At 38.9% G+C, this 25,635-nt stretch overlaps 1 protein-coding gene across 3 annotated transcripts; it reads left to right on the forward strand.

Annotated features, from left to right (window-relative positions):
* NUDT9 (nudix hydrolase 9) lies at positions 1-24,859 on the forward strand. 3 transcript variants are annotated; one of them, XM_064584766.1, is made up of 8 exons: positions 1-151; positions 6,988-7,227; positions 9,505-9,600; positions 12,406-12,492; positions 18,746-18,857; positions 20,442-20,588; positions 23,189-23,273; positions 24,349-24,859. In XM_064584766.1, the coding sequence occupies exons 2-8, from the start codon at positions 7,031-7,033 to the stop codon at positions 24,525-24,527; spliced, it is 903 nt and encodes a 300-aa protein (XP_064440836.1). In that variant the 5' UTR covers positions 1-151; positions 6,988-7,030; the 3' UTR covers positions 24,528-24,859. The 3 variants fall into 3 exon arrangements, with proteins under 3 accessions (XP_064440836.1, XP_045736758.1, XP_045736757.1); XM_045880801.3 differs by lacking the exon at positions 1-151 and adding an exon at positions 355-765; XM_045880802.3 differs by lacking the exons at positions 1-151; positions 20,442-20,588 and adding an exon at positions 353-765.
* Positions 24,860-25,635: the final 776 nt, after the last annotated feature.

The raw sequence follows: 25,635 nt of genomic DNA on the forward strand, positions 1-25,635 counted from the left end.
GGTAAAAGAGGAAGAGAAAAGCCTTAAATGCATTGCAAATCTCTAAAGTACCTCCTTTTCCTGCAACCACTTCTTCAGATAGGATTAGGACGCCCACTGTTCACTACCTGAGGGGCGTGTAACTCCTTCCTGCCGATAAAAATAAAAACAGGTACACAACTTTCTCTCAATCCCTTTTCTTTCTTTCCCCACTTCCCCCCTTCCAGCTCCCCATGTTGTTGCACTTCTCCTTTTTTTCGGGCGCTTTCTCGGTAGAGTTCGCACCACTCCACCCCAAGTACGCCTGCGCATACTGGGAGGTCGAAAAAGGTGAACGCTGCGAAGCCGGCGCTGCTTTTGCTTTACGGCGCGGCTGTAAAGCGCTGTCACGGACGTGTGAGGTCACGGGGTCCGCGTTGCTGTTCCGCGGCAGCAGGCGCTGATAACGTCCGCGTCCCTCGCAGATCTGGTTCCCTTCGTCTCACTGGTGCAAGCGGGAGATTATTTGGGGAGAGCTCCCGGTCTTGTGTGTTTCTGTGAAAGACGTAAATACTCCTTCCCCGGGACGGGAGGGCGGCCCGGTCCTAGTGCCCGCTAGATACCTAGGGCTGTGGGGCGGACCGAGGCTGTGGCCCCGGCTAAGCGTGACCTCGCTCCGCGAAGCGCCCGCGGGCAGCTGATGGCCGAACGCATCCTGGGAAAGGCTTTAGCCACAGTGTCTCTCTCTGTGGCCTTGGCCTCTGTGACTGTCAAATCCTCAGGCTGTTGCAGCATTCCGGCGTGCAGGTATTTCCTAGTGCTGCCTTCTCCTGGGTCCTGGGGTTGTGGGTGGAGCCAGCGTCCGGTCCCGCGGATTCTGTAGGCTTTGCTTGCATCCCGGGTTTTTATAGCCGTATGCACGTTTTCAAAAAGGCTCCAAAATGTTTTATCTGCCTTTTGAGGAAAACTGGTGGTAGTAAATCTTTCTTGGTCTCTGATACTGAAATTTGCCATCCTCCATAAGTCACCAATATTATTGTCTTCCCAGAGTTTAAATAGCACTTGTTTGGATGTGTGGTGTTGTCCCGTGCCATTTTTTTTTTTTCCTGGTTGATGCTTAAAACATTATGGTAAAAATTAATACATGCATATAGTTTAAAGATGTGAACAGTATAAATGGTGTAAAATGAAAAGTATAAGTCGTCATTCCTCCCCACCACCTCTACTTTTAAGTGTAGATGATATATTTATCATCTACCTCTTTACCCCTGGATAAATACAGGGATTTATGGTATCTCATACTGCCTCCTACTTTTATTCTGTTTTTTTTCTCTTAATTCATTGTTCAGTAAACACGATGTCCTAGATATGCTAGGCACAGAGTAAGGAACGAGTTTTCTGTCTCTAGGAGTGGTTTTGAAAAAATTCTTGTTTGGCGTGTCATGTTTATTTGGGCAAAAGAAAATTTTCTTCTATTCGCCCTCTCTCCATTTTTGTCTTGTCCTTTTTTTTTTTCTTTTTTCTTTTTCCCTGGAACTCTTGTGATAGCTGTTGGACCTTCTGGATTGAACTTCTTGCTTCTCTTTTTCTCTCATTTTCCATTCGTTTGTCTTTTTTGTATAATGTTCTTAGAGATTTTACTCAGATTTATCTTCCAGATTACTAATTCAGACTTCAGTCCATTGTGTCATCACTTCTATTAAATTGTAAATTTTGACAAGAACTTTTTTTTCTCTAGTTGCTCTTCTTAATAGCAGCCTTTTCTTATGGATATAAAAACCTTGAATCTGTAAAAATGATAATTAAAATAAAAAATTATCTTCTATTTCGTGAATTATCTGTTAATGGGTCAATGGTTCTGTTACTTTTCAGTCCTTTTTCCTTCTGTTCTCGAACATTTGGTGGACACCGGTTATCCATTTATATTTTGATTAATGTAAGTAATAGACATTGTTTTCTCTAAATGGGAGGACTGTTAGAACATTGGCCTCATATACCAGGGCACGTAGACTGGAAGGTTTCAGTTGAGTGTGTGTGAGCAGGGAGTCTGTAGACAGGCTGGGAACCCTCCCCTTCCCCCTTTCTTCCAGGTTTTGCACTAGTGGAGCAAGTTCTCTGCTGAGCATAGGTGCGTTAACTTTATTTCCTGGTGTTAGTGTGAACTGTGGTGATACTAAGTCTGAATTGCTGCTGTATTCTCTAACACCAATATTCGCAATAGAGGTTCTAGTCTTCATTTTAAGTTTTTGGCTTTATCCCAGGGGCAAACATAACCAATGGCAACTTTTTATTTGGGGAAGGAGGACGACCGAGTTCCATAATTATTGCCCCACTGCCCACTTAGGACAATTGGGCCCACTATTTTAAGCTTGAAAGCTCTCAGGCCTCCTCTTGTAGGCATAGCATCTCTCACTCACTTTTTTGTGCATATTCTCAAATATAATTTGTTGTATTTTGGTTTGTAAGTCACTATGAGTCCATCCACTTTCTACCTGAAATTGGTTACAATCTCTTATTCAGTGGTGCTGTTCTAGTCTCTCTCCTGCTGTGGATTTTGTTGCCTTTTGTACATCTTTATCTCTTTTCTTTTTTTTTTTTAAGATTTTTTTTATTTATATATTTGACAGAGACAGAGTGAGAGAAGGAACACAAACAGGGGGAGTGGGAGAGGGAGAAGCAGGCTTCCACTAAGCAGGGAACCTGATGCAGGGCTCGATCCCAGGACCCAGGGACCCTGACCTTAGCCGAAGGCAGACGCTTAACAACTAAGCCACCCAGGCACCCCATCTTTCTCTCTTTTCAGTGGGATTTGGGGAGGGAAGGAATAAAAGTCCATGCTTTTTATAATATAACATCGTGTGTCAACCAAATTCCAATTAACGTAAAATTTAATAAAATTACAAAATATTCCAAGTTAAAGACAAAATCAAACTATGTTCTTTGGAAGTTATGAATGCTTTTTTTTCATAGATGCTACTAGAACAGTGTAAAGTTGCTTGCCAGTGGGCGCCTGGGTGGCTCAGTTGGTTAGGCGACTGCCTTCGGCTCAGGTCATGATCCTGGAGTCCCGGGATCGAGTCCCGCATCAGGCTCCCTGTTCGGCGGGGAGTCTGCTTCTCCCTCTGACCCTACCCCCTCTCGTGTGCTCTCTCTCATTCTCTCTCTCTCAAATAAATAAATAAAATCTTTAAAAAAAAAAAAAGTTGCTTGCCAGTTACTTTTTTTTTTTAAGATTGATTTATTTTAGATTTAGAGTGCGTGTGAATGGGGGGAGGGGCAGAGGGAGAGGGAGAAAGAGAAATCTTCAAGCCAACTCCCCACTGAGCACAGAGCCGGAGGAGGGGCTCCATCCCAGGACCCTGAGATCATGACCTGAGCTGAAGTAAGAGTCTCACTGAGCACAGAGCTGGAGGAGGGGCTGCATCCCAGGACCCTGAGATCATGACCTGAGCTGAAGTTAAAGAGTCTTGACGCTTAACTGAGCTACCCAGGCACCACAGTTACTCTTCATTTTTATAATGCTAGGAACCCTGGGTGAAATGAGGATATATCTAAAACCAGTGACTGCTTATTGATGCCCAGAAATTTTTAACTTTGATGTAGTCCAATTTATCTGTTTTTCTTTGTTGCCTGTGCTTTTGGTTATATCCAAGAAATCATTGTCAAGTTTAGTGACAGGAAATTTTCCCTGTATGTTTTCTTCTAAGAGTTTTATAGTTTTAGGTCTGTGTTTGGGTCTTTGATTCATTTTGCATTAGTATTTGCATATGCTATAAAGTAAGGGACCATCTTCATTTGCATGTGGATATCTAATTTTCCCAGGCCCATTTGTTGAAAAGACTGTCCTTTCCTTTTGAATAGTCTTGTCAAAAATCATTTGACCATCTATGTGAGGGTTTATGTGTGGGCTCTCCATTCTTTGTTGTTGTTGTTAAAAATGGTCCTGTTGTTTAATCCCTAGGATCCAGATCTGAGGTATTCATTCATTCCTATAGGAACTAGTTGTACTTCCTACCATGGCCAGAACCATTTGTTTGGATACAATAAAGTTAGCTTTATTCTTTCTTTCTTCCTTCCTTTTTTCTTTTTTGATGTAGTGTTCCATGATTCATTGTTTGCGTATAACACCCAGTGCTCCATTCAGTACGTGCCCTCTTCAATACCCATCACCAGGCTAACCCATCCCCCCATCCCCCTCCCCTCTAGAACCCTCAGTTTGTTTCTCAGAGTCCATAGTCTCTCATGGTTCATCTCCCCCTCCGACTTCCCCGCTTTATAACACACACACACACACACACACACACACTCCTTCCTTTGGTTTTCTGGCATTTTCAAGTTTGTGGTAAGAGTTTCAATATGAATTTTTTCTTCAGTCTGCAATGGGGCAGATATCATGCTTGTGCAAACTTAAGGAGCCCATTCAAATTTAGGAGAACCAGAAACTTATTCTAAGGAGACACAAAGAATTGCTGATACCGTCACACGGAGTCCTTCTGTGTTAAAGAGTTTAGAAGGTGGAAATAGAGCTCCTGGGGTTGTATTCTGAAGATTTGTTGAGGAAGATCAGTGTTAGCGGGCTTCACCCTCTGGGGGACTCAAAAGTAGGTAAGTAGAGCAGAACTGGAGACAACAGCTTCTTCTGGAGGGAAGGAGTGCAGATTGGTGTAGAATGCACCAGAAGCTCTTTTATGTCAGACTTTTTTTAGGATCCAGTTTTACAAATAAACTTGTTGCCTCGGAGTATAGGGTCTTTTCATCCTGTGTGGGCTCTCCATTCTATCCCATTGGTCTATATATCTGTCTTTATGCCAGTATTATACTGTTATGATTACTATAGCTTTGTAGTAAGTTTTGAAATTAGGTAGTGTGACACCTCCAACTTTTTCTTTTTCAAGATTGTTTTCAAGGGACTGTTTGGGGTCCCTTGTTTGTGGTCTTAGAAAGTTTTCAGTCTTTCACTATTCACTATCACACCAAAAATTGGGCTTTTGTATATGGCCTTTACTATGTTGAGGTAGTTTTCTTCTTTTTCTTCTATTCCTAGTTTGTTGAATGTTTTTATTGTGAATTTTATTTATTGGATTATGACCGACTTTTTCTGTATCAGTTGGGATGATCATGTGTTTTTTTCCTTCATTCTGTTAATGTGTATTACATTGATTGATATTTGTATGTTTAAACATCCTTGCATTCCAGTAAATCTCACATGGTCATGGTGTATAATCCTTTAAATGTGCTGTTGAATTCTGTTTGCTGCTTTTTTGTTGAGGATTTTTGCATCAATATGCATCAGGGATATTGGTCTATAGTTTTCTAGTAGTGCCTTTGTCTGGCTTTGGTATCAGGGTAATAATGCTGGCCTCATAAAAAAAATTTTGGATATATTCATTCTTCAGTTTTTTTGAAGAGTTTGAGGAGGATTGGTGTCAATTCTTTAAATGTTTCATAGAATTCACCAGTGAAGCTGTTGTCTCCCAAGTGTTTCTTTGTCAGGAGTAAATAAATACGGTTTTGCATCACCTTTTAAAATTATTTATAGGGGTGCCTGGGTGGCTCAGTCGTTAAGCATCTGCCTTCGGCTCAGGTCATGATCCCAAGGGTCCTGGGCAAGCCCCCCCATCAGGCTTCCTGCTCGGTGGGGAGCCTGCTTCTCCCTCTCCCGCACCCCTTGCTTGTGTTCCCTCTCTCACTGTGTCTCTCTGTCAAATAAATAAAATCTTAAGGGGCGCCTGGGTGGCTCAGTTGTTTAGCGTCTGCCTTCGGCTCAGGTCATGATCCCGGGGTCCTGGGATCAAGCCCCGCATCGGGCTCCTTGCTTGGTGAGAAGCCTGCTTCTCCCTCTCCTGCTCCCCCTGCTTGTGTTCCTGCTCTCACTGTCTCTCTCTATCAAATAAATAAAATCTAAAAAAAAAAAAAATAAAATCTTAAAAAAAAAAATAAAAGATTTTTTTTATTTTTGACAGAGAGAGAGAGAGTGAGAGCAGGAACACAAGCAGGGGACGTGGGAGAGGGAGAAGCAGGCTCCCCACCAAGCAGGGAGCCCGATGCGGGGCTCGATCCCAGGACCCCGGGATCATGACCTGAGCCGAAGGCAGACGCTTAACCAACTGAGCCACCCAGGTGCCCCAATAAATAAAATCTTTTAAAAAATAAAATTATTTATATAACCCCATTCAAATTTCACCACTTGTCCTGCAAAAAAAAATTTTTTTTTCTTTTTTGGTTCAGGAACCAATTCAAATCATTGATTGCATTTAGTTTTCATGTCTCTTTAGTCTGCATCTATCTGAAAGAGTTACTCTGTCTTTCATGATGTTACCAGTTGAAAGAGTACACACATTTATTTTGCAAGCTGTCCCTTGACCTGGTTCTATTCTGTATGTCTTTATGTTTTCGATTCTGGTCATACATTCTTGTAAGGAATACCTCAGAAATGATCACTGTACTTCTCAGTGTATGATATCAGGAGGCACAGGATGTTGACTTATTTCACCACCCTAACAAGTTGGCGTTTGATCACTGATACTGTGAGAGCAGAGCAGGGATGCTGTCATCAGTTTAGAATTCATATATTTATCATAGTCTGACTTTCAGTAGTATTACGTTAATTCTTGTACAATGTAAGAACTTAAAACAGATATTTCCATTTTCTTGTTCTTCTTTTGTGCCATTCTTGGCATACATTTTACACGTGTGTTAGACCATAGACCATTTTTTTTAAAAAGTCTCTTCTTTTATATTTGTTTTTATGGTTGAATTTTCATAACAAACTTCCTCAACTTTTGTGCTAACAAAAGTAAACTTCTGTCCCTTTTTCTCAACTAAAAGAAATTCAGTGAGTAGGTTCCAAGTAATAAGATTTGGCAATATTTTAAAATTTTTCATATTTGAAAATTTTCTCATCGATGTTAGACTTTTATACTTTGAAATTGAAAAGTATGTTTTTGGGTCTTTGAATTGGGTTCTTTATTTTTAATTTTTTTGGCATTTATGTAAAACATTTTTCCTTTTTCTTTTTTTTCTCTCCAGAAACACATTTTCATCCTGTGGGTTTCATCTTAGCTCAAACATCATGTCTAGTTCTAATGGTGCCAAAGAGAATTCCCACAAAAAGGCTCGGACATCTCCTTACCCGGGTTCAAAAGTCCAACGCAGCCAGGTTCCTAATGAGAAAGTAAGCTGGTTTGTTGAGTGGCAAGACTATAATCCTGTGGAATACACTGCAGTCTCTGTCTTGGCAGGACCAAGGTGGGCAGATCCTCAGATCAGGTGAGCAAATCAGCTGGCATTAGCTGGTAGCTGGATGTAGGACGGTGACGAGAATGGTTGTATTTGTAAATTACCATTTTGACAGCTGAAAAATTATTTTTATCTAGTGTTTGATTTTGTCAGAACTCAGTTTCCACATTGGCTTGAATTCTTGCAAAAGCTAGACAATCCATGTTTGCTTGTTCTTTTGGGGGTTTTATGATGATCCTTCCAAAAAAGTAAATCTGTTTTACTGTGGAGTTTTATAGAATGGCAAGTGGTGGTATCTATTTTCATTTGTTCTGTTTAGGTTATCAGTAGAACATCTTTTGTGGTTATTTTCCACCACTGCTAGACTTGTATTTGAAGTAGTGAACATATTTTTCAGAATTTTTTCAGATTACTAAGAACAGGAGGATGATAAAATTAGAGCAGTGGGAAAAAAATAGAAAAGGGATAGATAAAGGAGAGAAAAGAAAATAAACACTCAAGCAAAAATCCTTTGACTAAATTCATAGAAATACATCAGTTCACATTTTATATTTATGTTCCTTTTAATGAATATAATGATAGGGTTTTTTAATGTACTAACTACAAACTAGGTGTTATACTAAGTGTTTTATAAGCATTATTTTATTCTTATACCTCTTCTGGAAGACAGATAGGGTTGTTATTTCTACTTTATAGAAAAAACACACAAAAAACGGAAGCAAAGAAAGGTTGCCCTTTACCTCTGGTCACAGAGCCAATAGATGGTGAAGCTTGGACTTGAACTCAATCTGACTCCTATAATTCATGCTCTTAACTACTCTGCTAAACTGCTCCGTGGTTTTAGAACAGTTATAAAACTTTATAACTGAACTTATAAAAGTTAGATTTAATGGGCCAATTTATTATAAATGCTTCCCAAGGGATTATTTAGTCAGGTAAGTAAAAAATGTTGCTAGTTAGATCCAGTATTAGTTCATTAGGTTAAACTTTACCATGGTCTTATGCTGTGACTTGATTTTGACCTACGGTTTTCTTATTTTATCTGATAGTACTTGAACTTTTATTTCTTATTTTTTTGTGATAGTACTTGGATTATTAATTATGAAGCTAACCTGTGGAGAAATTAGTAGCTTCAGTGAATTCTACTTCCCCTCATTTTAGAGTATTTTACGTATACATCATAGACAATTAAAATTAATGGTGTTGGCAAGGGTGCTATATAGTGTAAACAGAGGAACGTTTTCTTATTTTTCATTCAGTTTATTTTTTAAGAGTTGAATTTATATCGCCATCTAAGTCAAGCTTTATTACTAACATTAATATTTCAATTATGGTTAGGTTCATGCTTTTTTTCCCCATTGGTGAATTTCTAGAGTCCCAAAAGCATTGTAACACTGGTTTTATAATTTCATGATTTTTACCATTTAATTCTTTTTATTTGTGTGTTAGGTAGAAGATTGGTTAGAAGTCTTGAAAGAATGTCTGAATCATTCAAATTGGAACTTATTTCCAAAATAGAGCACAAATACTTCGATGCTCACTTCTTGAAATTAAAGCAAGAAAAAAAACAAAACTTATGTCAGAACTGCCTATGAACAATTCACTATCAATGCAGTTATGTCAGTGGTTTCATAATGGTGAGGAAAGTAGTTTATTTATATTTACTTTGAAAATATTTTTATTGAGGAATGACAAATACAGTAGAATGCACATTTCTTAGGTGTGTTTCTATAGCTCAGAACGATTTTATGTTTATACGGCTCTAACTACCATTGAGATCAAGATTTAGAACACTTCTAACATATAATATTTATTTTAGTCTACATTATAGTTAGTATGAAGTTTGGGGGTAAATTCATTGTTTTGTGGGTTTACTTTGATGAAAATATTAGCTAGTGTACATTTGAGGAAATTAAAGTTACTTTGAGACAGTAAAAACATCAAGATATCAGAAAGGATCTTATTTTGGGGACCACAAAGGAACCACTAATTTCCATATTGTGCCCACAGACAATTCCTCCTTGCTAATAGTAATGTAGACTTTTTTGTAGCATGTGGGAGGAGCTGCAGATTTTCTGCATAGTCCTTCCCAGAGGGGTTACAATACACATACTTGTATTATAAGGTGTTTTGGTTAACACTTTTTTAAGAAACTGTTTTGAAGGAGTAAGATGGATTTGTAAATGAAAACTGACTCTTAATTAAGTTTCATGGATACTTTATTATAATAACAGATTGACTGGCATTAGTGAGCTCTTGGTAGTATTAGGCCATTATTCTTATTTTGCTTTGGTATTCTAATTACAGTGAAAGTAACTTCTCTCCTAAGTTTAATGAAAAGGATGGGCATGTTGAGAGAAAGAGCCAGAATGGTTTGTATGAGATTGAAAATGGAAGACCCAGGTAGGTACTGGGGATGGGAGAATGTAAGAATGTAGAAAACCCAATTAACATTTATTGAGTGTTTGTATATGCCAGACAATATACAAAAGAATTTATATGTGTGATCTAATTAAAACATTACAATAACCCCACGAGTGGATATTTTTAGTTCCATTTACAGATGAGGAGAGAGAAGGTAAGCAATTCGCATACAGTAAGTGGGAGAGGAAGGATTTGAATGCACTTTTTTGTAACTCCACCTTGTAGGTAGAAATAATGAATTGAGTAAATGAACAGAGAAAGGAGGGGCGCCTGGCTGGCTCAGTCAGTAGAGAATCTGACTCTTGATTTGGGGGTTGTGAATTGGAGACCCACGTTGGGTGTAGGTATTACGTAAAAAAAAACAGGATTGAAAATTGTACATTCAGTAGTTTATTAAATTTATTAAATTGATGTCTAAAGGTAAGAATTTACCCAAATGTAAGAGTAAAAATAAAAATAATCCAGTAACTTAACATGAAGGTTCTTTCTATACTTCTAAAAATGATTTTTATACACAACTCCAAAAATTTCCATTTTCCTTAACAAGACATTATAAAAGTTAGGAAGAAATGTAAAAATTAGCATGCCTCAAATAAAACAAAGAAAGATCAGGGATCTGTAGTCATAGTTCTTACCTTGAAAAAATGTTGTGATTTGTATTCTTAGTTGCTCAAGGACAAGGCAGTGGTTGTACTCCTCTCACCATAACCTGGTCCTTCAGTTTTGCTAAATTCAGCTTTTGGTCATAACTTCACCTTTCTGTGTTGTTGGATCTTTTTAAGTCAGACCCTCCTTGCATTTGACTTATTCCTTTGGTTCATTTCTGGATAAAATATATTAAAGGATATGTACCCATGTAAAAGGATAGGCAGCAAAGGCAAGATAGCATGTTATTTTAGCCAAGAGTCTGACTAATAGAAACAACTCTAGCTTGCCTGAGTAAAAAGTGAACTTTAGGGTTATAGGATCATCTCAAGGAGCCCAAAGCATAAGTGCAACTAACTTGAGGAAGAGTAGAATTGAAAATCCATCTCTGCTTTTTTTACATGGTGCTTTTATTTCTCTTTCACTGCAAACAACTTTCTCTGCTTCTCAAGCTACAAGATAGGCTATGTGTCTTTTCCATAGTTTCTAATGTACAAGTTAGAGGCTTGGTCATCTATTAAAAACTAACATTCTCTCTTAATATTTTTTTTTTAAGATTTTATTTATTTATTTGACAGAGAGAGACACAGCGAGAGAGGGAACACAAGCAGGGGTAGTGAGAGGGGGAGAAGGAGGCTTCCTGCAGAGCAGGGAGCCAGATGTGGGGCTCTATCCCAGGACCCTGAGATCATGATCTGAGCCAAAGGCAGACACTTAACGACTGAGACACCCAGGCAACCCTTAATATTGGTTTTGATCATTTATATTCAGGAGTGGGTGGTTACATGGAATAAACATAGTTGTTGGCCGCCTTGCCCCTCTTCCTGTGAACTTGAAAAGTAAAATTATTGTCACCTGGCCATGTGTCTTGTCTTTATTTATAAATCTTGCTGAAATATTTCTGAGCCCAATACAAAAACAATAGCAAAACTCATTGAGCCTGAATAACAGTCACAGGAAAGACCAGAATAAAAAGAGATGGCTGACAGAGAAAATTTTGGCTATTTGTTTATTTACTTTCACGTATTGAGAGGACAAAAGATAAAATCTTAATAAGGTAGGACTGTAGGTTACAGTATTTTACTGGTACATAATGAAAGTTGAACATTTAAGGAATATTGACTGGAAGAGAATTACGCATGAATGTTGCTATGTTTACCTGACAGACTTTTTGTTGGGTTATGCTATTTGGTTACACAGTAAGTTGGCATTTTTATAATATTGCTTTCTTTAAAAATCTTGAAATCCTGGGGCGCCTGAGTGGCTCAGTCGGTAAGCATCTGCCTTCGGCTCAGGTCATGGTCCCAGGGTCCTGGGTTCAAGCCCCGCATCAGGCTCCCTGCTCCACGGGAAGCCTGCTTCTCCCTCTCCCACCCCCTCTGCTTGTGTTCCCTCTCTCGCTGTGTCTCCCTCTGTCAAATAAATAAATAAAATCTTTAAAAAAAAAAATCTTGAAATCCTGAGTAATACTACTAGCTCATTATATGCTACAAAATATATATTATTGGTAATAAACATCCAGGACCCACTGAGAATAAATGGACTTTTAAAAGTAACAAAAATAGGGGCACCTGGCTGGCTCAGTTGGAAGAGTGTGTGACTCTTGATCTTGGGGTTATGGGTTTGAGCCTCACATTGGGTATAGAGATTACTTAAATAAACTTTAAAAAAGTAACAAAAATACTTTCATGAGAAGGGTTGTATGAAATGGTAGTAAGAAAAGGAAATGGTGAGAAAGTGAAGACAAGTGTGGTTATCTTGAATGATAAATCATCACTTTTGTAGAGATAGATGATGATTAGGTGCAGACCATTCATCTGCCCTGTTGTAAGAGTTCAGTAAAGTTCTGGTTTGAATTTAGGAGTATAGATGAAAACAGAAAAAATTCTCATATTGAGAACAACTTTGAGAATGAGATCTTCCTGGATCAGGCCCAAAGCTTAAGACATGCACAAAAGAAATGTTAAATAACAGTGTAAGGAAATAGGAGATTTTAGTGCCAGATATGTGACAATGCTAGTGGATTTGGGATGAGATACTATTTCCCTCTTATTGTACTGACTGCCTTCTTTTGGGCTATATCAAATTGGGTTAAAAATGATGAACACATTCAATTGATTTTACATTTTTTTGTCCCAGAAATCCTGCAGGACGGACAGGACTGGTTGGCCGGGGGCTTTTGGGGCGATGGGGCCCAAATCATGCTGCAGATCCCATCATAACCAGGTAAGAATGAAAAAAACATTTCAGCAGCAGAGAGCCAAGCGATTGAGAAATACGGACTGTAACCTGTGTTTATATACACACGTATGTATGTTTGTGTATATATAACATATGCATATATAATGTATATGTGGTGGTATATATACATGTGTATGTATATAAGTATCCTTGTGAACTCTATATTTTAAAGGAACTTTATGTGAAATCATACTGATATAAGTGTAAAGCTGTAGTTGTTTTTTTTTTTTAATTTTATTATGTTATGTTAGTCGCCATACAATACATCATTAGTTTTTGATGTAGTGATCCACGATCCATTGTTTTCGTATAACACCCAGTGCTCCGTGCAGTACGTGCCCTCCTTAATACCCATCACCGGGCTAACCAATCCCCCCTCCCACCTCCCCTCTAAAACCCTGTTTGTTTCTCAGGTTCATAGTCTCTCATGGTTCATCTCTCCCTCCAATTCCGCCCCCCCCTGCCATTTTTCCCTTCCTTCTCCTAATGTCCTCCATGTTATTCCTTATGTTCCACAAATAAGTGAAACCATATGATAATTGACTTTCTCTGCTTGACTTCTTTCACTTAGCATAATCTCCTCCAGTCCCATCCATGTTAATGTAAAAGTTGGATATTCATCCTTTCTGATGGCTGAGTAATATTCCATTGTATATATGGACCACATCTTCTTTATCCATTCGTCTGTTGAAGGGCATCTCGGCTCTTTCCACAGTTTGGCTATTGTGGACATTGCTGCTATGAACATTGGGGTGCATATGGCCCTTCTTTTCACTACATCTGTGTCTTTGGGGTAAATACCCAGTAGTGCAATTGCTGGGTCATAGGGTAGCTCTATTTTTAAATTTTTGAGGAACCTCCACACTGTTTTCCAAAGTGGCTGTACCAACTTGGATTCCCACCAACAGTGTAAGAGGGTTCCCCTTTCTCCACAACCTCTCCAACATTTGTTGTTGCTTTCCCTGTCCATTTTTGCCATTCTAACTGGTGTAAGGTGGTATCTTGGTATGGTTTTGATTTGGGTTTCCCTGATGGCTAATGATAATGAACATTTTTTCATGTGTCTGTTAGCCATTTGTATGTCTTCTTCAGAGAAGTGTCTTTTCATATTAAAGCTGTAGTTTTATGTTATATGAGTAGACTAGGCATTATCTGAACAAAGTTAACTCACCTGGTATTTACTGAACATATGTTTGTTCACAGAATTGAGTAGGTGCTTTGGAGGATATAAAAAATAAAAGAATCCTAAGTTTCAGCTCCCTGTCACAGAAGAGCTATGGCTTCATTTGCAAGATGAAAAATATGAAATAAGAAAACATGTCAAGGTTAAAAAAAAAAACATGTCAGGTAACATGGGCGTTCAGGATGCTTTAGAAAATTAGATGAGGGGCCCCTGGGTGGCTCATTAGGTTAAGCGTCTGACTCGATTTTGGCTCAGTCATGATTTCAGGTCGTGAGATCAAGCCCTGCATTGGGCTCCATGCTGGGCATGGAGTCTGCTTAAATTTTTCTCTCTCCCTCTCCTCCTACCGCCCCCCCCCCCAAATTAGATTAGATGTTGGTCATGATGATGGTAAGCTGGAGCACCCAAGAAAGGCATTATTAAGGAGGCAGACTTGAGCCGAACTTGAAGCTTAGATAGGGGGACAGTAGGAGGCCTAAGAAAAAGGCTTGTAGTAATATCTGAGTACTGAGGGCCAGTGAAAAGACCACCTTGGTTGAAGCAGAAGATTTTTATAGGAGAATAGCGGGTAATCAAACTTAGTTAATTTTTGTGCAATTTTATTGTGGAGAATATTAAATGCCAAAGTTAAGGAGTGTGAACTGGAGCCAGTGAAGGTTTCCGAACAGGGGACAGGCATTCTCTTCCTGAGGCAGGTCTATCTGGTAAGCCAAGTATTCAGAAGGCCCCTTGGTGAGCATGAATCAGAATAAAGAAGGTAGGTGAATCCAGTGTTTAGATGTACTTGACCATCTCCACAGGGATCATCTTTCCAATACATCTGGAATATTCTGTCATCTCTGTCATCCTTTTAATTTTTTTATTTTTAGGATTTCTTCACTTCTCAACTCCCTTCTCACATGTAATTGTCACTCTCCTTTAAATAATGCAAATACCTTCAATATTTTTACTTTTTTTTTTTTAAGATTTTATTTATTTATTTGACAGAGAGAGAGACACAGCGAGAGAGGGAACACAAGCAGAGGGGCTGGGAGAGAGAGAAGCAGGCTTCCCGCGGAGCGGGGAGCCCGATGCGGGGCTCGATCCCAGGACCCTGGGACCATGACCTGAGCCGAAGGCAGACGCTTAACGCCTGAGCCACCCAGGTGCCCCAATATTTTTACTTCTTGTGTTTTGATATTTTGAGGCCCTTTCATTCTTTCATGAGACTTTGTTTTTCTCTGATCTGAGATATAAATATGATTTCATAGTTTAATTCTAGGAAAGCAGCTTATTTCCCTTATTTTCAAGTTCCTGGAAGAGGCACCGATATTTGTCCCATCTTATTCTCCTACTTGCCCTTTCAGTTCTCCCGCCAAAAGAGATCTTTACCCCACACCCCATCCCAGATTTATCTTTCATCCATCTACCCACCTACCAGTCCACCTCCCTCCCTGTCTACCTACCTACGTATCTACCTACCAACCTACCTATCAGTTTCAAATTCCTTTAGAAGCTTCATGGTTTAAATGAAATGGGAAGAGTTAATATATTTTTATTAATGAATCTAAGTAAAAAATACTAATGACAGTATCAGTTTCTTTCCAGTTTTGCTGAGGCTGGCTAAAATCCGGAAGGTGTGAAACATTTGAAGTAGGAATGCTGATAAGGGGCCAAGAAGAAAAGGGAAGCTAGAGTCTTGAAAGTTAGCTTCTTGTTAGCTTATTTTTTTCTCTGGTGGACCAAATATATGGGAGTGTATATGGTGATTGTGTTGCACTGTTTCAAAATAATAGACATTTTGAGCTTAATTCTGTCATTATACAAATGAGACATCTGAAGGCTTTGAGATGGTCCAAGGCTATGAAAGAGCCCACAGGTGGCAGAGTCTAGCTTTCAGCTGTGCTGTTAGATTGATGCTCTTTGCTACCTCAGTAACGGATCTATTAACCAATGAGTCCCTTTAAATAGATGAGTGGCAGTAGAAATGGAGGGAAGAGAAGAATATAAGATGTTAGTTTGTCCATTTGTTTCTCACAAAACTCCTCAAAGTAGGTATTAACCTTTCTATTTTATCGATCTGAAAATGAAGACTCACTGAGGTTAAGTGACTCGCCTAAATCTTGTAGATCTGAAATTTGAATTGGGGATATTTGGCTTCAGATATTGTGCTTTTTCTCTTTTATACCAGTTTTTCACCTAGTCACTTTTAAAGAAAAGATTCCATTCCCTCTTCTTTCAAGTACTTCATGATTCAGGAACAGTATTGTATAGTATAGAATTTCACAAATGTTCTTGTCCATACTCTCCAGGCAAATGTTAAATTTTTCTCTTCCCAGATGCCTCTCACAGAGATTCTATGTGTACAACTATCTGATATTCCTTTAGATCCTTTAAAATGAAAATGTAATGGGAAGTGTTAAATATTATTATGAATAAAATCAGATCAAAAGTTAATGGTGTTAACATTTTCTTTCTAGTTTTGGTGAGACAGGAAGGTGTGGGCCATCAGAAGTGGGGAGGGAATGTCAATAGTATATAGAAATATCATTGGTATTGAAGAAATGTTAATGAGATTCATTAATTAAAATGATACATTATTCCCATTATATCACATTTTGTTTTAAATTTGGTAATAATGTATTAGGTAGTAATAAAGAACAAAGCAAGAAACTACTTGCTTAAAATCCTTAAGTGAGTGCCTTCAGGATAAAATCTGAGAATGTAAACATGATGTGCATGCTGTTCAGTCTCTGGCTGGTCCTGCCTTGCCCGGCAGGCAGCATCTCTCCCTCTGTTCTGCTTCTCTTCCCTGTGCTGGAGCCAGGACTGGCTGGCTGGCTGAGCAGCAGGGGACTGTGTTGGTCTTTGTTTTCCCAGCTCCTTGAATGTGATGTGTAGTAGGTGCTAGTAAATGTTTGTGAGTGAACAGCATCATCACTCACCTTATTACCTCCTTTTATCTAATTAGTGTAAATGTTGTGTTTGACTTAAGTAAATAGTATAGTGATTAAGAGAACAGATTCTGGAAGCAGATTGCCTGGGTTCAAATCCTGGTTTATACCACTTACAAGCTCTGCAATCTTGGGCAAGTTTAATCTACTTCTCTGTGCCTCATTTTCCATATCTGTCTGTAAAGTAAAGGTAATAATGCAACTACTTTATAGGGTTGTTTTGAGATTTAAATGGATAAATACATTAAAGACTTAAAGCAGTTATCGGGTACGTAATAAGTGCTATATAAATGGCTTTTAAGAAATAAAAGTAAAAGGCATGCTGTCTCTATTCTTACCCTGTTTGCCTTCAGTCCTGTCCTCATCATCTTGTACATGGATCATGGTAACAGTTTTCTAGCCTCCAGTCTTGCTTCCCTCCAAACCAGCCTCCATACTTTTGTCAAAGTGAGTGAGCGTTCTAAAATACCAGGTGCTTATGGCTTTGCCCTGCTTAAACACATTCTCTGGCTCTCTAAGCAGCTGACTTTGATGAATTCTTCGCCTACTCCTCCAGCTTCATCACACCTCTTGCCCCCACTGATGCCCATGGGGCCAGACCCCACCTATACATTCAGTTTCTTGAACATATTATTTTATACCTTTGTTTTTTCCTCATGTTATACCTATGTCTGGCATCTTTAAAAACCGATGCTGTCGGGCGCCTGGGTGGCTCAGTTGGTTGAGCAGCTGCCTTCGGCTCAGGTCATGATCCTGGAGTCCCGGGATCGAGTCCCGCATCGGGCTCCCTGCTCGGCGGGGAGTCTGCTTCTCCCTCTGACCCTCCTCCCTCTCATGCTCTCTGTCTCTCATTCTCTCTGTCTCAAATAAATAAATAAAATCTTTAAAAAAAAACAAAACAAAACCGATGCTGTCTTCTTGTACTAATTATTCTTTCATTTCTAGTTATTGTACTCCTCAAACTGTCATTCTCTCTTATAATTCATTCACTTACATGTCTAGCTCCACTACTAGACTGAGCACATTCAGGGCAGGAATTATGGGATAGAACTGGTAGTCAGCCACTATATAAAGAAATTTGGAAACTCCTATTTAAACTCATTTATTTAGGGGCATCTGGGTGGCTTAGTCGGTTAAGCATCTGCCTTTGGCTCGGGGGTCCTGGGATTGAGCCCCACATCAGGCTCCCTGCTCAGCAGGAGCCTGCTTCTCCCTCTCCTCCCTGATTGTGTTCTATCTCTGTCACTATCTGTCTCTCTCTCTCAAATAAATAAATAAAATCTTAAAAAAAAAACCCTCATTTATTTCATTGAATCTGATGCAAAGCAGTGATTAGGTACTAGGCTTTCTTTTTTGGTTTAGTACTGGAAGTTCAAAGTCTTTATCTTTGCCTAAGATACTATTAGAACAATTCTTAAAATTGGGTGTTGGGGTGGCTATGGTGGGGGTAGAGAAGGGAAAGGGGAGATGTATCAGCATCTGGGAAAGAGGATATGGTTAGAAGAAGTGCATTCTGAAAGGAACCATCACCTTGATATTTATTTATTTAAAAAAATTTTTTTTGAAGATTTTATTCATTTGAGAGAGTGAGCAGGAGTCGGGGAGAAGGGGCAGAGGGAGAGGGACAAGCAGACTCTGCGCTGAGTGCGGGCCCAATGCAGGGCTTGATCCCAGGACCCTGAGATCATGACCTGAGCTGAAATCGAGAGTCGGACACTTAACTGACTGAGCCACCCAGGTGCCCCTACACTAGTTGTGATTCTTAAAAAAGGTCCTTGGACTGTTTCTTAAGTTTACACCCCTGTCTCTAAATTCTGTTTGGCTTTTAAACTTCTTTTTTTGACAGTACTTTAAGTAGTAAAAACTATTTATATTCTGAATTTTTATTACAGAGAATACAGTATCTTTTATAGAAAGTAGATACCTGACTTGGTTTGTAATAGTGCTAAATACCAAATGTTTCTATTACAAAATATTTTTCTGGTAAAACTAGCTGATTTGAGGTAAACTTATATATAATCTTGTTATAAAGAAAAATACATCTTTGTAACTTTGTCTTAAACTTGAGACAGGTCCTTTTCTTTGTTCTAAATCAGTTATGATTTTATATTACTATTTACAGGTGGAAAAGGGATGGAAGTGGAAATAAAATCACCCACCCCGTTTCTGGGAAAAACATCTTACAGTTTGTGGCAATAAAAAGGAAAGACTGTGGAGAATGGGCAATCCCAGGGGTAAGAAAAGAACTAAAATAAAATCAAATTAATGTTTTAAGTCCTTCTTAGTTGCTTCATTTGCTGCAAGATTATTTATTGTGTGTGGATCTTTATCCTTCATTTATTTTCCATTCCTCTCCACTTCAATTAGTAATTCTTTTGTCATTCATCACTGTAATGAAGTCTCATTGTCAATAGCAAGTGTAAGGTAATGCATCAAAGTTGTTAGACTTTGAGTCTAATTATAAAACCCTTGGAAAAGAACATGGACTTTGGAGTTAGGCATAGATTTGTATCCTGGCTTTTGCACTTTGAGCTGAAGATTTGGAGTTCAGATTCTTCTCTTTAAGAAATCTTTATCTTGGGCGCTGGGTGGCTCAGTTGTTAAGATAGCTTTATCTCTTTAAGATAAAGATAATGGTATCTGCTTCATAGGATTACTAGCAATAGCATATAAAGCACCTCATAAATGTTGGATCCCATTTCAGACTTCAACCTCTACTCCAAATCCAGAGTAAAACTGTTAGCATTGTTTTTTTGAATTCTGATAACTTTAGACATAAAAAAAGATAGCTTTTATTACTTACTGTTCCTTGTAGTTTTAAAAGTTTCCATAATATCAGGAATAGTGGACTGTTTTTGCATTCATGTGAGTGTATATTTGAAGTGGCATTTTAAAATGGGTGTTTGTGCAACAGAGGTTTTTTAAATTTTGTTTTGCTTTTTAAGATTTTGTTTATTTTTAAGATTTTTATTTATTTATTTGAGAGAGACACAGCGAGAGAGGGAACACAAGCAAGGGCAGTGGGAGAGGGAGAAGCAGGCTTCCCGCGGAGCAGGGAGCCCGATGCAGGGCTCGATCCCAGGACCCTGGGATCATGACCTGAGCTGAAGGTAGATGCTTAATGACTGAGCCACCCAGGTGCCCCTTATTTATTTATTTGACAGAGAGAGAGAGCAAGAGAGACAGGGGCAGAGGGAGAAGCAGACTCCCCGCTGAGCAAGGAGCCCTACACGGGGCTCTGTTCCAGGACCCCGGGATCATGACCTGGGCTGAAGGCAGATGCTTAAACCAACTGAGCCGCCCAGGCGCCCCCAACAGAGGGGTTTTTTTTTTTTTAATTTTTAAAATTTTTTAGCAACAGAGGGTTTCCTATTTTATGCCATATGAAATGGAGATAGTTTGATAAGAAGATGACTTTTATACATATACTGCTATCTGCAAGAATGGTTTTTTTCTTTGTAGGATAAAAATGGATTGGAATGAGCAATGAGGAAGTATTAGCTTGCTGTATTCTTTCTTGCCTCCAGGCCTTCCTTCCTTAGCTGGAGTTTGGAAGGTATCAGGAAAGGAGTCTGAATGGCTCAGTTTACCATAGGCTAACCTTGGACCAATTACTGTGATCAAATACATGAAATACCCTGACTGGCTGCTTCTACTAGAATCAAATGGTTTACAGAAGAACATACCACAGGAGAATGGGGATTATGATTATGGGCAGATAGAACAATAAATGTGTACTGTATCACCCAGTAAATATTTGTTGCATGAGTTAAAGCATATTACTTTTTCTTTTTCTTAAACAAAAATGTGACTGTTAGGGGATGGTGGATCCAGGAGAGAAGATTAGTGCTACACTTAAAAGAGAGTTTGGTGAAGAAGCTCTCAACTCCTTACAGAAATCCAGTGCGGAAAAGAGAGAATTAGAGGAACAGTTGCACAAACTCTTCAGCCAGGAACATCTAGTGGTAAGAAATGGTGGTTCCTCTGAAGGATTTAGCCCCATGGATTAGTGAAAATTATTTAAAAGTTCACCTGGATATCTGGTAGATTATTCTCTGAATAAAGTGAACTACCTGTGTATTTGAAATACATATTCATGAAAACAATTTAAATTCTAGGGGCGTCTGGGTGGCTCAGTTGTTAAGTGTCTGCCTTCGGCTCAGGTCATGATCTCAGGGTCCTGGGATCGAGCCCCGCATCGGGCTCCCTGCTCAGTGGGAAGCCTGCTTCTCCCTCTCCCACTCCCCCTGCTTGTGTTCCCTCTCTTCGCTGTGTTTTTCTCTGTCAAATAAATAAATAAAATCTTAAAAAAAAAATAAAAACAACTTAAGTTCTAGTAGATCTTCACTGTAAATAGAGTTCTATTTAAAGTTTTATAGCCCAACTTTAGGTCAGTTACATTAGAATACATTTTTATCCTCTGAGTTTTTCTTTGGACTAGATGTGAGCTAATGTGACCCTGAGTTTACCCATCCATCACAAAACCTTTAAAAAAAAAAATTACATGAATTTAGCTCTTTGCAAGGACACTTATATTTTAAGTTATGTTATTCAGAGTTTCTCTGGTTGATAACCATTTAAGTCTTATGTCTGTTTTGTCTACACACCCTTTGTGATTTAAAAAATCACCTTATAAGGTATATGTATACTGATGATAAGAAAAAGGACGGAGTTTCTTGTCTTTTATGCTGGCTTATGTTCCACTTGCTTTGTTTTCTTTCTAGAATTAGGATTTCTTATTTATGTTTAGGTTTTTGGTCACATTTGTGTTAGATGGCTAGATCCAAATCTTTTCATGTATTAATAGCTTAAATATTAGTCTTTACTAAATTTATTTATAGATCTCTTTATAACTAAAAGAATATTTGTATGTCTGAAATCATAATTACAGAAATTACTAAAACAGAAATGTACTTATAGAGCCTTTTAAAAAGTCATATGGCCCAAATATGACTGTTCCCAAATTATGAAATTAAAGTCTGTGGAGTTGAGGGTTTTGTGAATTTTTTATTTTCACACGAGGGGGTGGGAGAAGGGGCAGAGGGAGAGAGAGAATCTTAAGCAGGTTCCACGCTTTGCGTGGAGCCCAACACAGGGCTCAGTCCCACAACCCTGAGATCATGACCGGAGCTGAAATCAAGAGTCAGACGCATGGGGTGCCTGGGTGGCTAAGTCGTTGAGTGTCTGCTTTCGGCTCGGGTCGGGTCCCGGGGTCCTGGGATGGAGCCCCGCATCGGGCTCCCTGCTCCGTGGGAAGCCTGCTTCTCCCTCTGTCTGCTGCTCCCCCTGCTGTGCTGTCTCTCTCTCTGTCTCTGTCAAATAAATAAATAAAACCTTAAAAAAAAAAAAAAAAAGTCAGACGCTTAACCAACTGAGCCACCCAGGCACTCTGAGGGTTTTGTGAATTTTAAAGCTGACTCAAGTGGTTCTGGACAGTATTGTTTCCTGGGAAATTTAAAACAAGCATATGGAATGCTACATGAAAAAGGTTCTATGATGTTTACATTTCTTCTATGAAAGGTGAAATAATGGAGTCAGTTATGTCAAGGGGTTTTAAAATGGAGCTAAGAGGCCTTTAGGGAGGTGGGCCTTATACATTTCCTCACCAGGTGGAGCCCTGAACTTTTAAATTGGGCCAAACCACAAATACTCCAAAGACTACACAAATTCCTGCAACTTGCTAAAGAACAGACTTGCTTAGTGATAGCCTTAGCAACCAATTATATTCAGCCACGATTGGTTTTCTGTACCAACGCCAGTCAAAATTCCTTGTAGACAACTTCTACAAGCATTCTCTTTCTGTCTTTAAAAAAACCCTGACTTGGAGCACCTGGGTGGCTCAGTCGTTAAGCATCTGCCTTCGGCTCGGGTCATGATCTCAGGCTCCTGGGATCAAGCCCCGCATCAGGCTCCCTGCTCTGCAGAGAGTCTGCCTCTCTGTCTCCCTCTGCCCCTGCTTGTGTTCCCTCTCTCACTGTCTCTCTCTCTGTCAAATAAATAAATAAAATCTTTAAAAATAAAAAAATAAAAACTCCTGACTTTGTTCCCTAGTGGGACACTGGGTTGCTACCCAAATCTGTATACTCTGAATTGCAGTTCTTTGATCCTAAGTAAATGCTTAATTATTGCCTCCTGACAATTTGAGCTTGGCACTTTTTTCTTACTGTGGTAAAAAATAAGTAACATATAATTTACCATTTTAACTATTTTTAATGTACAGTTAAGTAATGTTAATTATATGCACACTGTTTTGCAACAGGATATTTACATTTTTTTTTTTTTTTAAGATTTTATTTATTTATTTGAGAGAGAGAGAATGAGAGATAGAGAGCACTAGAAGGAAGAGGGCAGAGGGAGAAGCAGACCCCCTGCTGAGCAGGGAGCCCGATGCGGGACTCGATCCCGGGACTCCAGGATCATGACCTGAGCCGAAGGCAGTCGCTTAACCAACTGAGCCACCCAGGCGCCCGATATTTACATTTCTGATTCTAATGAAGGTAACATCCATCTGCTCTACCCATTTGTGTTCATTCTACACTTTTTTTCTGCCTCCTTTTAAAAATAGATATATAAGGGATATGTTGATGATCCTCGAAACACTGATAATGCATGGATGGAGACAGAAGCTGTGAACTACCATGATGAAACAGGTAAGCTGACTTATGTTTATTAAACCGACTGGATAAGAGGCACTCTGATATTTGTGGAATGACTGCTCATCAAAGAGAATTTGCTTTTGATAGCTCTTGATAGCTTGGCCAAATTGTCTTCCAGAAATACGCCATTTTCATTCCCAATAGTGATTGAGAGCGTTACTTTTAATTTTTTGATAGTTATAATTATTTTAATAAATATATTTTTATTTATCTGTAAATATAATTATAAATATTTTCATTTATGGTTTCTGGTTTGGGGTCATGCTTAGAAAGATCCACTTACCTTAAGAGTGTAAAATGAGTTGCCAATGATGGTTTTATTTTTTTTACATTTAAATCTCTAATCCCTCTAGAATTTATTTATTTATTTTTAAAGATTTTTTAAATTTATTTTTTGACAGAGAGAGAAACAGTGAGAGAGGGAACACAAGCAGGGGGCATGGGAGAGGGAGAAGCAGGCTTCCTGTGGAGCAGGGAGCCCGATGAGGGGCTCGATCCCAGGACCTGGGATCATGACCTGAGCTGAAGGCAGACGCTTAATGACTGGGCCACCCAGGAGCCCTTAGAATTTATTTTGACATAAGTTTTCATACTTATTTAATATGAACTTTTTTTTTTTTTTAAGGCTAATATTCTTCTTAAAGGGAAAAGTTCCCTTATTGGTACCTCTACTTAAAATTTAGGAACTTGGGGGTGCCTGGGTAGCTAAGTTAAGTGTCTGACTTCACCTCAGGTCATGATTTCAGGGTCCTAGGATCGAGCCTGACGTTGGGCTCAGCACTCAGCACAGAGTGTGCTTGTCCCTCTGCCCTCCCTCCTGCTTGTGCTCTCTCTCTCTCTCAAATAAATAATAAATAAAATCTTTTTTTAAAAAAAATTAGGAACTTGGTTAAAATTTGGGCATCTGGAAAAATTTGGAACATTCTAGTTTTTAATTGACTGGGCCACCTAATACAATGATGATTTAAGACTATTTTTAATAGGAATACTTGAATCTATAGAATTATGTTGAAAAATAAATAAATAAATGGATTACTTTTTCTTGGTGATGTTTTTTCTTTGGTAACAGGTGAGATAATGGATAACCTTACCCTAGAAGCTGGAGACGATGCTGGAAGAGTGAAATGGGTGGACATCAGTGATCAACTCCAGCTTTATGCCAGTCACTCTCAATTTATCAAACTCGTGGCCGAGAAGCGAGATGCACACTGGAGTGAGGACTCTGAAACTGAGTGCTGCGGGTTGTAGCCCACATTGCTGTGGGAGCTACAGGCCAGCAAAGGGGCGTGTGCTGAAAAGAAGGCGGTATCACAGAGCTCATCCTACAGGAGGGCAGGGTCGGTCACTTGGAAATTATTTTATTCACTTTCAAAGCTATTTGCATTTATTCTATTCGCATCAGAATAAAATTAGTAAATATGGTGAAATTCAACACAGAATTTTCTGCTTTCTGATCGAAAGAAATATAAACAATCATTTTGTATGTATTCTATTTAAGCAGAGCTTAAACCAAGTCTAAACAACTGGTGATCTTTGAAGAATCATAATCTGAATAAAGATAAATTTATGGTCACCCATAACTTCTGTTTTCCATCTAGTTCTTATTTTTCAGTTCTGTTCTTTTTTTTCTATTGATCTACTGGTGTCTGAAGGATGTTCCTGCCACATCAGGCTCCTTTAGGAGGAGCACCACCATTGTCTAATTTATCTTTAAATTATTTGCTTCATATTTTGTTTTATGTGATCTTGCTGAAGCTGATTTCAAAATGGAAACCTTATGTATTCTTGACTTTAGAGTCATCAGTGTTTTGAGGAAATTTCAGTCACTTTTTTTTTTAAAGATTTTATTTATTTATTTGACAGAGAGAGACACAGCGAGAGAGGGAACACAAGCAGGGGGAGTGGGAGAGGGAGAAGCAGGCTTCCCGCCGAGCAGGGAGCCCGATGTGGGACTCGATCCCAGGACCCTGGGATCATGACCTGAGCCGAAGGCAGACGCTTAACAACTGAGGCACCCAGGCGCCCCTCAGTCACTCTTTTAGTCAATAAAGATCAAGATGAATGAACAAGAGCTCATGTTCTCACTTTTCAAAAATTCTGAATTTAAAATATGTTCAGGAAATTAGTAAATTGATTGTTTATTTCACTACTGTAACTGCATGTATCATAATAGATGTTCAAAAAGGAATTGAAATGAGAGAGACAGGGAGGTCTTTGAGAGTTAAAGTTTTTTTTTTTTTTTGGAAGGGAACGTTAAGGATTGGAATAGGTTTTTGAGAGGCTCACTGTTAACATTATAATTCCCAGAGGAAAGGAAAGAGTTGTTGATGTTCTAGGTGCTTCTGGAAGCAGGGAA

This window comes from Mirounga angustirostris, unplaced genomic scaffold, assembly GCF_029215605.1.
Source record: "Mirounga angustirostris isolate CCGP_5_RB_7025 unplaced genomic scaffold, mMirAng1.0.hap1 SCAF_2, whole genome shotgun sequence".
In the NCBI taxonomy this organism is placed as follows: Eukaryota; Metazoa; Chordata; class Mammalia; order Carnivora; family Phocidae; genus Mirounga; species Mirounga angustirostris.

Bases quoted from the DNA above. Each gene is read 5' to 3' on its own strand.
- NUDT9 (XM_045880801.3), top strand. From the start codon at position 659: ATGGCCGAACGCATCCTGGGAAAGGCTTTAGCCACAGTGTCTCTCTCT. The intron at 7,228-9,504 runs GTGAGCAAATCA...TTCTAATTACAG, and splicing joins TGGGCAGATCCTCAGATCAG to TGAAAGTAACTTCTCTCCTA. The intron at 18,858-20,441 runs GTAAGAAAAGAA...TGTGACTGTTAG, and splicing joins GAGAATGGGCAATCCCAGGG to GGGATGGTGGATCCAGGAGA.